Consider the following 14,190-nt stretch of genomic DNA (forward strand, 5'->3'; position numbering starts at 1 on the left):
TAGTTAAACATAGTATATATACTATGTATATGCACACATAGTATATAGTGTATAGTATATATATATAGACGTTCTTTGGATCACTTTTGGTGTTGGCGATAATTTTCAAAGTCGCACCAAGGCTGCACTGTATACTAGGATTTTACCAAATACTCGTGCACGTTTCAAAAATTGTACACAGTTGACTTTCCTTCCATTATTTCCTCAAGGAAATGTAATAAATTTGGGATGTGTACCGTCTGTCATTGCGAATTTTCGATTTCGCATGGTGGAAGGGCAGATGTTCTCAAACATCTGCGTACACAAAAACACAAGAACAACATGAGTTGTTTTGAAAAAAACAAAAAATTAAATTTTTCTTCGGAAACAAAAGACCAAAAAGTGATTAATGCAGAATGTCTGTTCTCTGCCTTTTTACTGGAGCACAACCTGTCACTGAATGCATCGGATCACGCTGCAGCATTATTTAGAAAAATGTTTCCCGATAGTGAAATCTCTAAGAAATACTCAAGTGCAAGGACCAAAACAGGTGCAATTGTTAAAGAAATGGGTTTGAAAAATAAATCTTCAGTTATTGATTGCATTAAAACAGCTTCGTTCTGCCTCTCTATGGATGGAAGCAATAATACCAATTCAAAACTGTATCCAATTTTTTTTTTTTTTTTTTTTTAAATCCAGAGTCTTCAGAAATTGAGTACAGTTTACTTTCTGTCCCCACTTTAGAAGGACATTTGACAGGCTTTAATGTAGTACAGCTAATTATTAAAACTTTGAAAGAAAATGCAGTCCCTCTGGATAATTGCTTAGCACTTGGTGCCGATAATGCACCAGTAATGGTAGGCTTGAAGACTGGTGTTGCAGGCATCTTGAGAAAGGCAAATTCAGATTTGCAGATTATGAGGTGCACCTGTCACCTCTTAAATTTAGCAGCTGAAAAAGGGGCAGCTTCTTTACCAATAAATGTGGATGAACACATTGTTGATATTTATTATTATCTTGAAAGGAGTTCTAAAAGAAAGGAAAAATTGAAACAGTTCCAATAGCTGCATAATACTGAAATGAGAAAAATTTTGAAACGTGTGTACACGCTGGCTGTCTTTAAAGAAATGCTTATCTAGAATCCTCGATCAATGGAACCCACTTCTTGCATTTTTTAAAGAAGTAAATGCTTCGAGAGTTAAGATAAAAGGCTCTTGTTGATTTTTCCGATAATAATCCTATGTGTTATATCTGACTTCGAATCTAAAATTTTCTGAAGAACACAAAAACCTTGTCTAAAACTTAAAGGTTTATTTAACTGGAACTTCAACACTGATGAAAACTTAACATCACAAACAAAAACTTAACATCTTGGGTGGAAAACTTCAAAGTGCTTTAAAGTAACAGCTATGCCGGCACGGTGAAGAACACTTTCCCTTAAAAGACAGAATCCATCTAGCCCTTTCGGCGTATATCTCCATTTCGCTGAATTCAGACATCCGCTCCTACGTGTTTTGGACTTAAACGGCCAGGCTGGAACTGGAATAGGACTGGATCAGGACTGGAACAAGACGGGAACCGGAACAGGACTGGATCCGCAACAAGACGGGAACCGGAACAGGGCGGAAACCGGAATCTCTCATCCCCTGGCTTCTCCCAGGGCAGGTCTATTCTGGCTCGAACTAAAAGGAACTGCGGTGCCACTAAGGAAAGCACCTCCTTTTATTGCCGGCGGTTGCCGTTACTACAGGCGACTATGCAAATATTTAACATCCTTCCACCTAAGGGGAAAAAAAAAAAAAAAGAAAGAAAAAAAAGTGAACTTTCACATCAAAGTAAAACAATGCCAAAGAGCCTTAATATGCCAGTCTGTCCGGAGTTACAGTTCTACCAGATCGTGTTACAGGCCTGACAGATTTATCATCTATGTTGAGTTTAAGTTCAGACAACGAATCTTGTTTTTCATTCTGCAGCTTCACGGGTACATCATTTTGCGCTACCTCTAAAGGATACAGAGTTCGAACTGCTCTAAGCAAAATTCCATTTCGGGTCTTTACTCTTGCAAGTCGATTTATTCCATCAGGTCCTGGAAGTAGTTCTATGACACGACCAAGTTGCCAAAAAAGTCTTTTGTCACTACTACCGATCAAAACAATATCATCTAATTTAATAGTAACTTTCCTTTCAGCTCTTTTATGCGAAACCTTGAGAATTCCCAAATATTCTTTACGAAATCTATTTTTAAATGCTTCTCGTACAGTTTGAATGTACTGAAATCTTCTTTGTAAATTACTTGATTTAATACCGTATTTTATATCCCGCAAACTACTAGTTCTAATTTCTTTTAAAAAGTCGGCAGGAGTTAAAGCTTTAAATTCAGGATCGGAAGGAATTACTGTCAATGGTCGGTCATTAAGAATCGCTTCACAGTCACACAGTATCGTGCACATTTCTTCATAATTTAAACAAGCATGTTTAAGAACTTTTTTAAGGACTTGCTTCATCATTCTGATCAGACGTTCCCACCAACCACCCCACCATGGAGCACCAGGGGGAATAAATTTCCATGTTATCCGCTCATTGGCTGCCTGCCGATTAATTTGTTCAAAATCTATTAATTTAAATGCATTTGAAGCTCCTACAAAATTAGTTCCATTATCACTGTACACAGTTGTGGGTTTACCTCTTCGTGACACGAACCGATGAAAAGCCTGAAGAAACACTTCTGTAGATAGAGAAGTCAACAACTCCAAATGGACCGCTCTATAAACAGCGCATGTAAAAACACAAATCCATGCCTTGTCTTTGTTTCTCAACAATAAAGGACCACAAAGGTCTATACCCGTTACTTGAAATACTGCTGAATCATTTACTTGCTCTATTGGCGGTGGGGCTGATATGTGGTCAACAGGTGCAGCAGAATATCTCTTGCAAGTAATGCATTTACTCAAAACAGAACGCACCATTTTTCTGCCAGATAACAACCAAAACCTTTCCCTTAAGGTATTCAGTATATATTGTACACCTGCATGTCCTTTCCTTTTATGTTCTTCCATAATTAAATTCCTAACTAATGGATGTTCTCCTGGTAATATTATAGGTGTTCTAAACTCTAACGTGTCATCTCTTCAAAACGCACCAGTTTTAATTCTTAGAATTCCCGCATCATAAAATGGACTAAGAGTTCGTAAGCGTGAGTCTTCTATATCCTGAAACGATTCCGATTGAATCAAGCGAATAATAACCTTTTCTGCAAAATCAATTTCATCAACAGTGAGTTCACCTTTCCTTTTTTGCTTATTTCTGCAATTAAAGAAAAATCGTTGAATCCAACCAACAACTCTAACTGTTTTTCGATAGCTAGAAAATCGCTCACTCAAACTAAACCTTTCAGTAGACACTAGAGATGAAACCACTGCCTTTTTTTTCTCGCTGGCTATTTCCGCTTCATCAGTTATAAATTCGGCACTCGGCCAATTTTCTTGGGATTTTAAAAGCCAGCTCGGACCCTCCCACCATTTTGACCGGGAGAGTTGGCGAACTGAACATCCTGTACTTGGAAGATCTGCAGGGTTAAGGTGACCAGGTATATGCCTCCAATCCTCCACACGTGTCAAAAGCCTTATTTCCTGTACTCTATTTTCTACAAATGTCCTCCATTGTTCTTCCCTTTTTATCCATGCAAGGACAGTAGTTGAATCTGTCCAGAAAAATATACTTCTGGCCTCAAAGTCTTTTAGAACGTCTGCAGCAAGACGAGATGCAATAGTTGCTGCTAACAATTCTAATCTTACAATAGTAGTTTCCTTTTTACCACAAGGGGAAACTCTAGACCTAGCCTGAAGCAACTGGACTTTAACTGATTCAGGTTCTTCTACACGAATAAAAACTACTGCCGCATACGCTGCTTGACTGGCATCACAAAAAACATGGATTGAACACTGTTTTGGCTGATATCGTATCCACCTTGGAATTTTAATGTTTTTCAAAAGAGAAATGTCTTTTACCCATTTCAAAAATTTACTTTTAATTTCGGTGTTAACTTCTTCGTCCCATTTTACTTTTGTTTCCCATGTACGCTGTAATAACATCTTAGGTAATATAAGGACTGGACATGTTATACCGATGGGATCAAATACTTTATGGGCTATTGCCAAAATACTTCTTTTCGTAACTTTCTCGAAACAAAGATTTTGTAAATTAGCAACATTTATTTGAAGAGTATCGCCTTGTCTTTCCCATAACAAACCTAATACATTCGCAATAGTTTCTGTTTCCAAACTACAGTCGGTATATTCCCAACCCCGTAATTCAAATTTTCGTTCTGCCATAACATCTGAAGATACTTTCATGAAGCGCTGTAATTCATCTTCACTTCCGACACTTGTTACACAGTTATCAACATAGAAACTATTCATTAATTTAACAATAATGTTGGAAGAATATTTTACATCTGCATCATTTTTCTCCAAAATTGAATTTAAGTGATATTGAATAACAGCTCCAAGTAAAAATGGACTACTAGTTACACCAAATACGACTCGACAATGACGAAAATGCTTCAAGCCATCTTCACCCTTTATCCAAAGAAATCGGAGGAAGTTTCTGTCACTAAAATTCAGGCCAATTTATAGAAAGGCCTTACGAATATCAGAAATCACCCCTATTTTTTCTTGGTGAAATCTATTTAAGATTGTAGGAATAAATGAAATAAGGTTTAATCCCTTTTCAAGACAATCGTTGAGACTCGGAGAACCCTTTACTTTAGACGAAGCGTCAAATACTGGCCGTAATTTCGTAGTACTATGTTCCTTAACAACATGTCTATGTGGCAAATAATGATGGGGTAAATCTAATTCATTTACGGGTACTTCCTCTATTATGCCCTCTTTGAGCCATTCTTGGAATATATTTTCATACTCTTGGCGAAGATTATCTATTTCAAGTTGCCTAATCATACCGTGCAACCTTTTAAGCGATAACTCAAAATTATCTGACAGGGGAGGGTGCCCTTCCAACCAAGGCAAAGACACTACAAAGCGGTCATCTTCTATTTTTACAGTATCAAGAAAATGTTGCCTGGTAGCCTCATACAATTCCAATTTAGTCTTTTGTTCGGATGGGTCCGTAATACCAAGCGAGTCGAGGGCCCATAAATCAGAAATACAAGCCTCTTTATTCAACATTGATGTAACTAAGAATGTTGAACCTTCACTATTCAACTCCCCGGTTTTTCCCATAACCGTCCATCCTAACTTTGTTTCAATAGCTACAAGACCGTTTGAAATTTGTTTACAATTCCCCGTTAATAATCGTCCTGCAACATCGGCTCCTATTAAAATTTCTATGGGTCCTTCTAAACGATCTGTTAAACTTATTCCACAGTCAGCAAGCTCTTTAAGCCATATTCCTTGTCCAATAGAAGGTATATTATTACAAATAACAGGCTGACTTAACGCATCAAAATTACAACTGTAAGAGCCAGACATATTAGATAAATGAATTTTGTAAACTTTATGTTCACACAAACTGGTCGTTGTACCGCCAAATAATGCGTGGCTAAGGTATTCCTTTACCGTATACCTGTAACCCATATCTTGAGCTGCACTTTGTAGAATATATGACCTTTGAGAACCAGTATCAATTATAGCTCGAGCCGAACGAGATTTTTTATCTCCTTTAATTATTACTCTTATTGTTTGCAGCAAAACTTTAAGAGACCTTGAAGAAATGTTGGCGAGTGTTTCAGCCTGATTTGGAGGCTGTTCCATTGCCCTTGTCTCACTCTTTTGTGAATGGCCCTTACATTGAAAAATATGATGCCTTTTGCCGCATGTAAAACAAACTGTTTTTAATCTACACCTCCTGACAGAATGTCCAGATTTCAGACACAGATAACAAGAGCGTGTCCTTTGGACCAAAACTTCTCTTTCTGACAACGATAAGTTACGCGCCTGAAAACATTCCGCAGAACCATGATTTATACTGGAACAAAATATGCAGCCTTTTCTAGCTTCATTAGAAGAAGTAAACAGTTCAGCTGCCGTAGGTTTTAAGCGAGGTTCTCTTATCTTTAAACCCGAATTCCCTTTCTTATTACCGTGAGTCAATCGATCGAAAACATTGAAAGATTTAGCTGCTAAAGAAATTCTTTCCTCACTTTCAACTTCACCGCGCAAGAAACATAAAAGGCGCTCAAGGTCAGATTCCCTTTCTCTTAACTCGGCGTTTTCGCCGGTTAAGCTTCCTGATCCTTTACGCGAAAACCTAAGTCTCTCCCACGTTTTTAAGACTTCATTCGGCAATGCTGATTCTACCAATGGATATAATATCGTGCAATATTTGCCTCTATTTATTCCCAATATCTCCAAGGCTCTTAGATTAGATTCGAGTTCATCGTATAGTTTCCGCAAAGAGCGTGTACCTTGTTTTTGAATAACAAGGGTTAGCAAATCACGAATATAAATCTCCGTTAGTAATTCTTTGTTACCAAAACGCGTCTGCAATGCTTCGATTGCGCTCTTGTAACTATCGCCAATTGGCGGAAAGCTTTTAACTGTTTCCTCTGCAGGAGAATTCTTCTCCATAGCCTGTGCTAAATAAGCAAATTTATCATTATTATCTAATGTAGAATCTTTATCAATCTTTTGGAATTGCCCCCAAAATTCTAGCCATTTCTTCACGTTGCTGTCAAAGATAGGCAATTTAATCTTTGGATAATGTAACATTTTATTCTGAATAAAGGATGGATCAATTAAAGTTACATTCGGGGTTCCAGAAGTAAGATCTTTTACTTTACTTTCCAGAAGTCTCCACCTATCAAAATATAATTCAGATTCATCTATTTCCTTAATAAGTAAAGTCTCATCTGTAATTTCTTTAAACATTAATTCTCATATTTTCATTTCAGTATCAAACAAAACTTTAGCTTTCTCGGCAATAACTTTTATTTTAATTAATTTTTCTTCCTGATTAAATTTAGTTTCTTCATTGTCAAATTCATTACAAGCTTTACTGAATAGTCTTCTATATTGAGTTCTTGCTAATTTTAAAGCTTCCATGATTCAAAAATAAAAAAGTCGCTTACCTTGCAGACGATATCCTGTCGCGGACGCCAAATGTTGATTTTTCCGATAATAATCCTATGTGTTATATCTGACTTCGAATCTAAAATTTTCTGAAGAACACAAAAACCTTGTCTAAAACTTAAAGGTTTATTTAACTGGAACTTCAACACTGATGAAAACTTAACATCACAAACAAAAACTTAACATCTTGGGTGAAAAACTTCAACGTGCTTTAAAGTAACAGCTATGCCGGCACGGTGAAGAACACTTTCTCTTAAAAGACAGAATCCATCTAGCCCTTTCGGCGTATATCTCCATTTCGCTGAATTCAGACATCCGCTCCTACGTGTTTTGGACTTAAACGGCCAGGCTGGAACTGGAATAGGACTGGATCAGGACCGGAACAGGACTAGATCCGCAACAAGACGGGAACCGGAACAGGACTGGATCCGCAACAAGACGGGAACCGGAACAGGGCGGAAACCGGAATCTCTCATCCCCTGGCTTCTTCCCGGGCAGGTCTATTCTGGCTCGAACTAAAAGGAACTGCGGTGCCACTAAGGAAAGCACCTCCTTTTATTGCCGGCGGTTGCCGTTACTACAGGCGACTATGCAAATATTTAACAGCTCTATTGAAAGTTATAAAGTACCTAAAGTAAATGGAGATGTAGTTACTACTTCCATTGTTAAAAATATGTTTGAGAAAAATAAAGTGATTTCTGCATCATTCAGCAATTCAACTGGCAGTTCTCAAAATAATACTGCAAAATATAAGCGTAAAGCTGATACAAATTTCTCTCAAAATAAAAAAATTGCTCAACACACGAAACATTTTCCGATTACTGTAAGTTTATCTTGTGAAGAACGAATATTTATGTTGTTTTCTTCGGACCTCAACAAAGCTTTTTGTGTTTTTTTACAATTAATTTTGCCATCATTCGATGTTCTTAACACAATTCTACAAAGCAGAATTCCATTAATTCATGTTTTGCAGTCAATGATTTATGATCTGTTTAAAGACATTTTATCAAAGTTTGTAAAACCAGTCTGTGTTTTGTCTTGTAATTCTATACATATGATGTGATTTATGGTGAAATAGAAAATCAGAAGAAAGATGAAGATTTGGTAATAGGAGCTGCAACTACAAAAGTAGTGGAAGAACTTTCAGAAGAAGACAAAAATAAGTTTTATCTTCATGTTAGAAGTTACTTCTGTCGAGTGTGATTACATACTACATAAATTTCCAGTCAATGATGAAGTGATTTTGCATGCTAAAGTTTGTGATGTTTCTGCTCTAGTAAATGCATCATTTTCTGATATAAGGTACTTTTTGAACAGATTTCCTCTGTTATTTCGTTTAGTCATGAAAGATGATGATATTGATGTTGCTACTGATATACTGCAGTCGCAATTTTGCAGTTTACAATTAGAAAACTTGGATGAAGTTATAAAATCAGCTAGGATTGACAGCCAGTGGAGTTTAATTTTAAAACTGAAAGGTGCTGATGGAATTTTAAAATATAGTGAACTGTCTAGAATTATATTGGCCATTTTGACAGTTCCCTAGAATTATATTGGCCATCTTGACAGTTCCCCATAGTAATGCAGAGTGTGAGAGGATTTTCAGTATTGTTGCGAAAACGAGGACTAAATTTAGATCTAATATTAGTGATGACACATTAGAAAAACTTTTATTAGTGAAAGCAGGCGTACGGGGCAATTGCTATGAACAAAATTATGAAGTTTCTTTCTTAGCGAAAGCAAAATCTGCCGCTGTTCATAACATTTGTATAAAAACTGATTAAAGTGTCTTTTTTTTTTTTTTTTTTTTTTTTTTTAACGATGCAAGTAATAAAAATGTTTTTTATGTCTAAGGTATTTTTGTGTTGCTTGCATTTAAGACTTAGTAACTATTTAAAGTTAATTCATTATTAAAAACTATATTTTTATCATTTAAAAAGTCTTTTTAACATTGTGAAAAATCTTCTGATTTCTTAAAAAAATCTCCTGATTTTTGAGTGTCATAGGTTGGCAAGTATGTGATGGTACACACATTCCATTTTCTAGTCTCAAAACGTTTTTTAGACATTAATAATTATAAGTTACCAGTTGAAGTTAATTATAATTGCAAATCAATTTAGTAAAATCTTTAGCACTCAAAAAAAAATCTTTGAGAACAGCCAAAATTTTAAATTAAAAAAAAAAATATTAATATCAGTTTCAATTAGAAAGTAACAAGTTACACAATAAATTTTAGCAAACAAGTTGCACAACAAATAAACCGCCCGGAACTCTTTGTTAATTAAAAAAATTAGATTTTTTAAAATTTTTGCGTTTAATTGACTGTAAATCATACTCTTTGCCTTTTATGTTGTCTATTAAAGTCATTTATTTTCTATATTAATTATTGCATGTTTCAAATTTCTTCTTTATATGTAAAAATCATTTTAATTTTAGTTGTTGGTGTTATGGTGGATCCTTTGTGGCTTCAACCCTATCTCCTTTCAACTCCCACTGGTCCTGGTAAAGTACCAGTTAGCTGCTCTGACACTGTAAGCATTTTATGGTACATCTTGTTTAATAGATATATATGTATGTATGTATTATGAAATTTGATGCAATCACAATTTAATGAATCACTTGGAGGAAGCAATAAAATTTAGTAAATCAGGAAATTCTGTGATAGACATAACTAAACTGCTTCAGAATCTTATTTAAAAAAATAAAATTCAAAAGCTCCTTATATATTATTTAAAAAATAACAAAAGAACATATTTAAAAATATTTTTAAAAAATTCAAGAGATCCTTATATAATATTTAAATAATAGCAACAGAACATAATTTACATGTGCAGAATAAATGCAAAAAATACAAGGCTATTACCTTGTACAGTACAAAATCCATGATCCGGACTCATCAGGCGATTTAGGATTTGTGGTTTTTCCACAGATTAGATCATCAGTTTAACATTCATTCATTAAGCATTTCCCTCAATGGGAGTTTTTTAAGTTGCTTTTTTTTAGTGTGTGTCTGATACTTTCTCTTTAATTCTATACACAGATATTATATCTTGTTCAGTTACAAAGCTCCATAATTTAGAACCATGCTACAGATTCACCATTAGTTGATTCATGATTAGGGCATTGCCATCGTGATGAAAAACTGTTACATCATCTTCATTTATTACCTTTTCTCCAAGTTTATTCACAAAATCCTATAAATTAGTAAATTTCACTTTTTGTTTGTGACATCTGAAAATCTTCTAATTGGCAGCATCATAATAAAGCATGCCTAGCAGCCACTGTACACTGTTAGTGATGTTTCATGAGCCTGGCGACTAAAGACATGTTAATTCAGAAGTCAAACAACAAAAATCAGCGTTAATTTACAAGATTTTCACAGGACTAGTTTCGATGGTTTTACCGAACCATCATCTTCAGCTGCAAAACCGCAAATGAACAAGATAGGAAATAATGTTTAGATAAGATAAGAAGGCCTGGACAAGAATAAGCAAGTGGCGCCATCTGTTGGCGAAACCAGAACTAAAACATAATTTCTCTAAAAGCCGAAGGCAAATTTGGATTGGAATTAGGATCGTTAACTAGAACAGAAAGATTTTTATGAATGTGAAATGCCTCTAGAAAATCCAGTTCTCCAATGGAAGATGTTTTTTGAATAATTTTGGAAGCAGAAAAATTGAAAGTGTGATTTTCGGACCAACAATGTTGAGCAACAGAAGACTTCTGTGTTTCCTTTTTTCTAACATATGCCTCATGTTCTTTGACGCGAAATTTTAAGGCTCTCTTAGTTTGGCCAATGTAAATTAAACCGCACTGGCAAGGCCAATGTAAATTAAACTTCCCGGCATGGTTCCGCTACGTAGACGATACTTTTACCCTGTTTGAAGGTAATAAAGATGATTTAAATAGAGTTCTTTCAACAATGAATTCTATTGATCCTGCTATTCAGTTCACTTTTGAACTTGAGACTTGCAATTCTCTTCCGTTTCTCGACATTCTGGTCACACGTCACACATCCAACTTCAGTACTACAGTTTACCGTAAACCTTCATCGGTTTGCCTTCCACCACACTTTAAATCATGTCATCCGATTAAACAAAAGTTAGCTTCATTTTATTCCTATGTTTTCCGTGCTCTTCAAGTTTGCTCCTCCAAACCAGCCCTTGATGAAGAACTAAATTATTTAAAAGCAATAGCTATTGACAGGGGCTTTTCACCCAACATTATTAATCAAGCAGTTAAAAAATTCTCATCTCAACACACTAAAAGCCACACTCTTATTTTAGGAGATTATAAAAATTCTGTTGTCATTCCCTTCTTTCCATCAATTAGCTATAAAGTTGCACATATTTTGCAGAAATTTAACTTTCGGGTTGTTTACTCTCCCATCAATAAAATTCCAACTTCTATACTCAAGGACCCCATTCCGGATATGAATTCCTGGGGTATTTATAGGATTCCTTGCCAGTGCGATTTAATTTACATTGGCCAAACTAAGAGAGCCTTAAAATTTCGCGTCAAAGAACATGAGGCATATGTTAGAAAAAAGGAAACACAGAAGTCTTCTGTTGCTCAACATTGTTGGTCCGAAAATCACACTTTCAATTTTTCTGCTGCCAAAATTATTCAAAAAACATCTTCCATTGGAGAACTGGATTTTCTAGAGGCATTTCACATTCATAAAAATCTTTCTGTTCTAGTTAACGATCCTAATTCCAATCCAAATTTGCCTTCGGCTTTTAGAGAAATTATGTTTTAGTTCTGGTTTCGCCAACAGATGGCGCCACTTGCTTATTCTTGTCCAGGCTTTCTTATCTTATCTAAACATTATTTCCTATCTTGTTCATTTGCGGTTTTGCAGCTGAAGATGATGGTTCGGTAAAACCATCGAAACTAGTCCTGTGAAAATCTTGTAAATTAACGCTGATTTTTGTTGTTTGACTTCTGAATTAGTATTTATTCGGCGTGTTATTGTGTCTTAATTAAAGACATGTTGTTCCGCTAAATTTTGTCTTGCTTCCATCACATGCTGATGAAGATAAACCTGAATTTTTTTAGTTTAGTTATTTGTTATACTTATGCCTATTTTCCTCACATGCTTAAGACTTAACAGAGTCCAGAATAAATAAATTTGTACATATGCTTAGGGCTTAGCCAGGGCTGACGTTAGACATCTCGCATCCCAATGCCTTCCTTAAATATTTTAAAGATTTTGCCATTCCTTAGATTTGTTGTTTTGTGCTTCGATAAATTCTAAAAATTTTGTCTCCCCTAAATTTTGCTCTGTAATGCAGCCACAACAGTTCTAGCAGTTTTAATTTTTCATGTGCTTGCTTAGCAGTAGGATTCCAACATTAAATTAAGTTGAAAGGTTATGAGGGGAGGATCTGCCAATATATGGCCTTTCCCGACATGTCTAATTCAGGTTGCGTAGATGTCCTTACAAGTGCTTATAAGTCCTTATATTTGAAATAAATTATAAATCCCTTATAGGTGCTTACGTTTTCTCTAAAGCACTTATTTTTTGGCATTTAGTGCTTAATTTTCTTAGTATTCTTTAGTGCATTTTTTTTTTTCCATCCAATATCAAAGCCGAAACTAAATAAACAACTTTCCTTTCTTTATCTGGAGCTTCAAACGGTGAATCATGCACCTGGATTCCCACGAGAAGAGATAGGTGCACATCGTTCTATTGGGAGCTGGTTCCAGGAAATTCACATGCCTTCTTCTTCAGTAAATTTCATATAAAAACAAGCTGTTGAGAATAACATCTATCTGATGCAACTGTCAAGTAATATCTGCTGGAAATTGAAAAACCCGTTTCATCAATAAACTGTCATGAAAATACATTTCATTGTTAAACCGCAGCAGTAGATTCTTAGTACCATATTGCTAACAACTGGTTAAAACACAAGTACCATAGATTCAAACAAAAGCTATGGTAAGAACAAAATTATAAAAATAATAGTTAAATTTATCCATTTGATCATACTGTATGGCAGCCATAATATCACAATAGATTCTGCATGTGGTTCCTTTGACTAATTTGCCTAAAAAGGTTGGAAAGATAAGTTCAGGTGTAAAAACTTTAAAGCAAATAGCATATTTTTTTACACTATGTCGCATCTAGCGAAAGAAATAAAATGTGTGTGAAATTAAAAACATTATGTTCTCCCCCATTATTTGATGTGCACAAGATATTTGACAGAAATAATGTGCATGTCTTTTATTTACTCAAATAAGTATTTTTGCATAGAATGTGGTATTCAAGCTAACATTTCAGCAAGATAGGAGTTAATTCTGATTTATTTTGCTTTTATTCGACAAATAAAATATAGTATATCTTTTTTTACTATTTAGATGTGTAAATGTTTCTGGTTTTAATAATGTTTTAGTGTTTAACAGGAAAACTTGAATTTGGTTTATTTTCAGGATTATATCGTTTGCTACCTTATAGATGATGGTGGTTTTATAATTTCTACTAACCAGGATGATCTTTGGAATGTGGTTAGTATATGCCTTAAAAAAATAAATGTTTTCTGTGGCTATTTTTCTTGTATGGATTGACTGGTTTCGTAATTTTTCCTTTATGATTAAATATGTCACTTTTAAATGTAATTGATGTGAATATTTTCTAGTTGGGGAAGTTTCTTGGAGCTGCCGATCCTCAAATAATGTCTGAATTATCTGAAAGAAAAATTTTTGTGAGGTAAGAATGATTGCATTAATCTAATTGAATTAGATGGTGCTTTGGTTTTACTTCTGAGATTTCATCAAGTGAGTTATTTAATTTGAAGTTGTGTTTAACAATTTTATATGTCTGAACTTTGTTAAAATCTTCCAGATGTAGTAAAAATTAGATGTATTTTACTGTTAATCTTTTCAAATAGCTCAAAATTCTATGTTTTTTAATTTTAGACTTGTTGTGGACACTATGCTGAGTCAATAAGAGCAATAATTTAATAACTTTAATGATAATTCCAGAATTGATTAAGCATATTTTAATTCACAGTAATGAAAGAAGACATTAGGGTTACAACATCAAAGCTAACTCTTTAGCTTTTTTCTAGTTGCCGATCTAGAGAAACTAAACTTTGCAACAACAAAGATAATACAGTACAAA

At 34.8% G+C, this 14,190-nt stretch overlaps 1 protein-coding gene across 1 annotated transcript in view; it reads left to right on the top strand.

Annotated features, from left to right (window-relative positions):
* The window catches only part of LOC118204800 (voltage-dependent calcium channel subunit alpha-2/delta-1-like), a 154,392-nt gene that overhangs the window by 98,779 nt on the left and 41,423 nt on the right, over positions 1-14,190 (top strand). Inside the window, exons 29-31 of the mRNA XM_085815242.1 lie at positions 9,504-9,598; positions 13,500-13,574; positions 13,706-13,776. Coding sequence (XP_085671368.1) covers positions 9,504-9,598; positions 13,500-13,574; positions 13,706-13,776 — 241 coding nt within the window. The remainder of the gene's footprint in view (positions 1-9,503; positions 9,599-13,499; positions 13,575-13,705; positions 13,777-14,190) is intronic.

The sequence above is a fragment of the Stegodyphus dumicola genome, chromosome 4, assembly GCF_044657685.1.
Source record: "Stegodyphus dumicola isolate Sdum_Otavi_A_Nest chromosome 4, ASM4465768v1".
Classification (NCBI taxonomy): Eukaryota; Metazoa; Arthropoda; class Arachnida; order Araneae; family Eresidae; genus Stegodyphus; species Stegodyphus dumicola.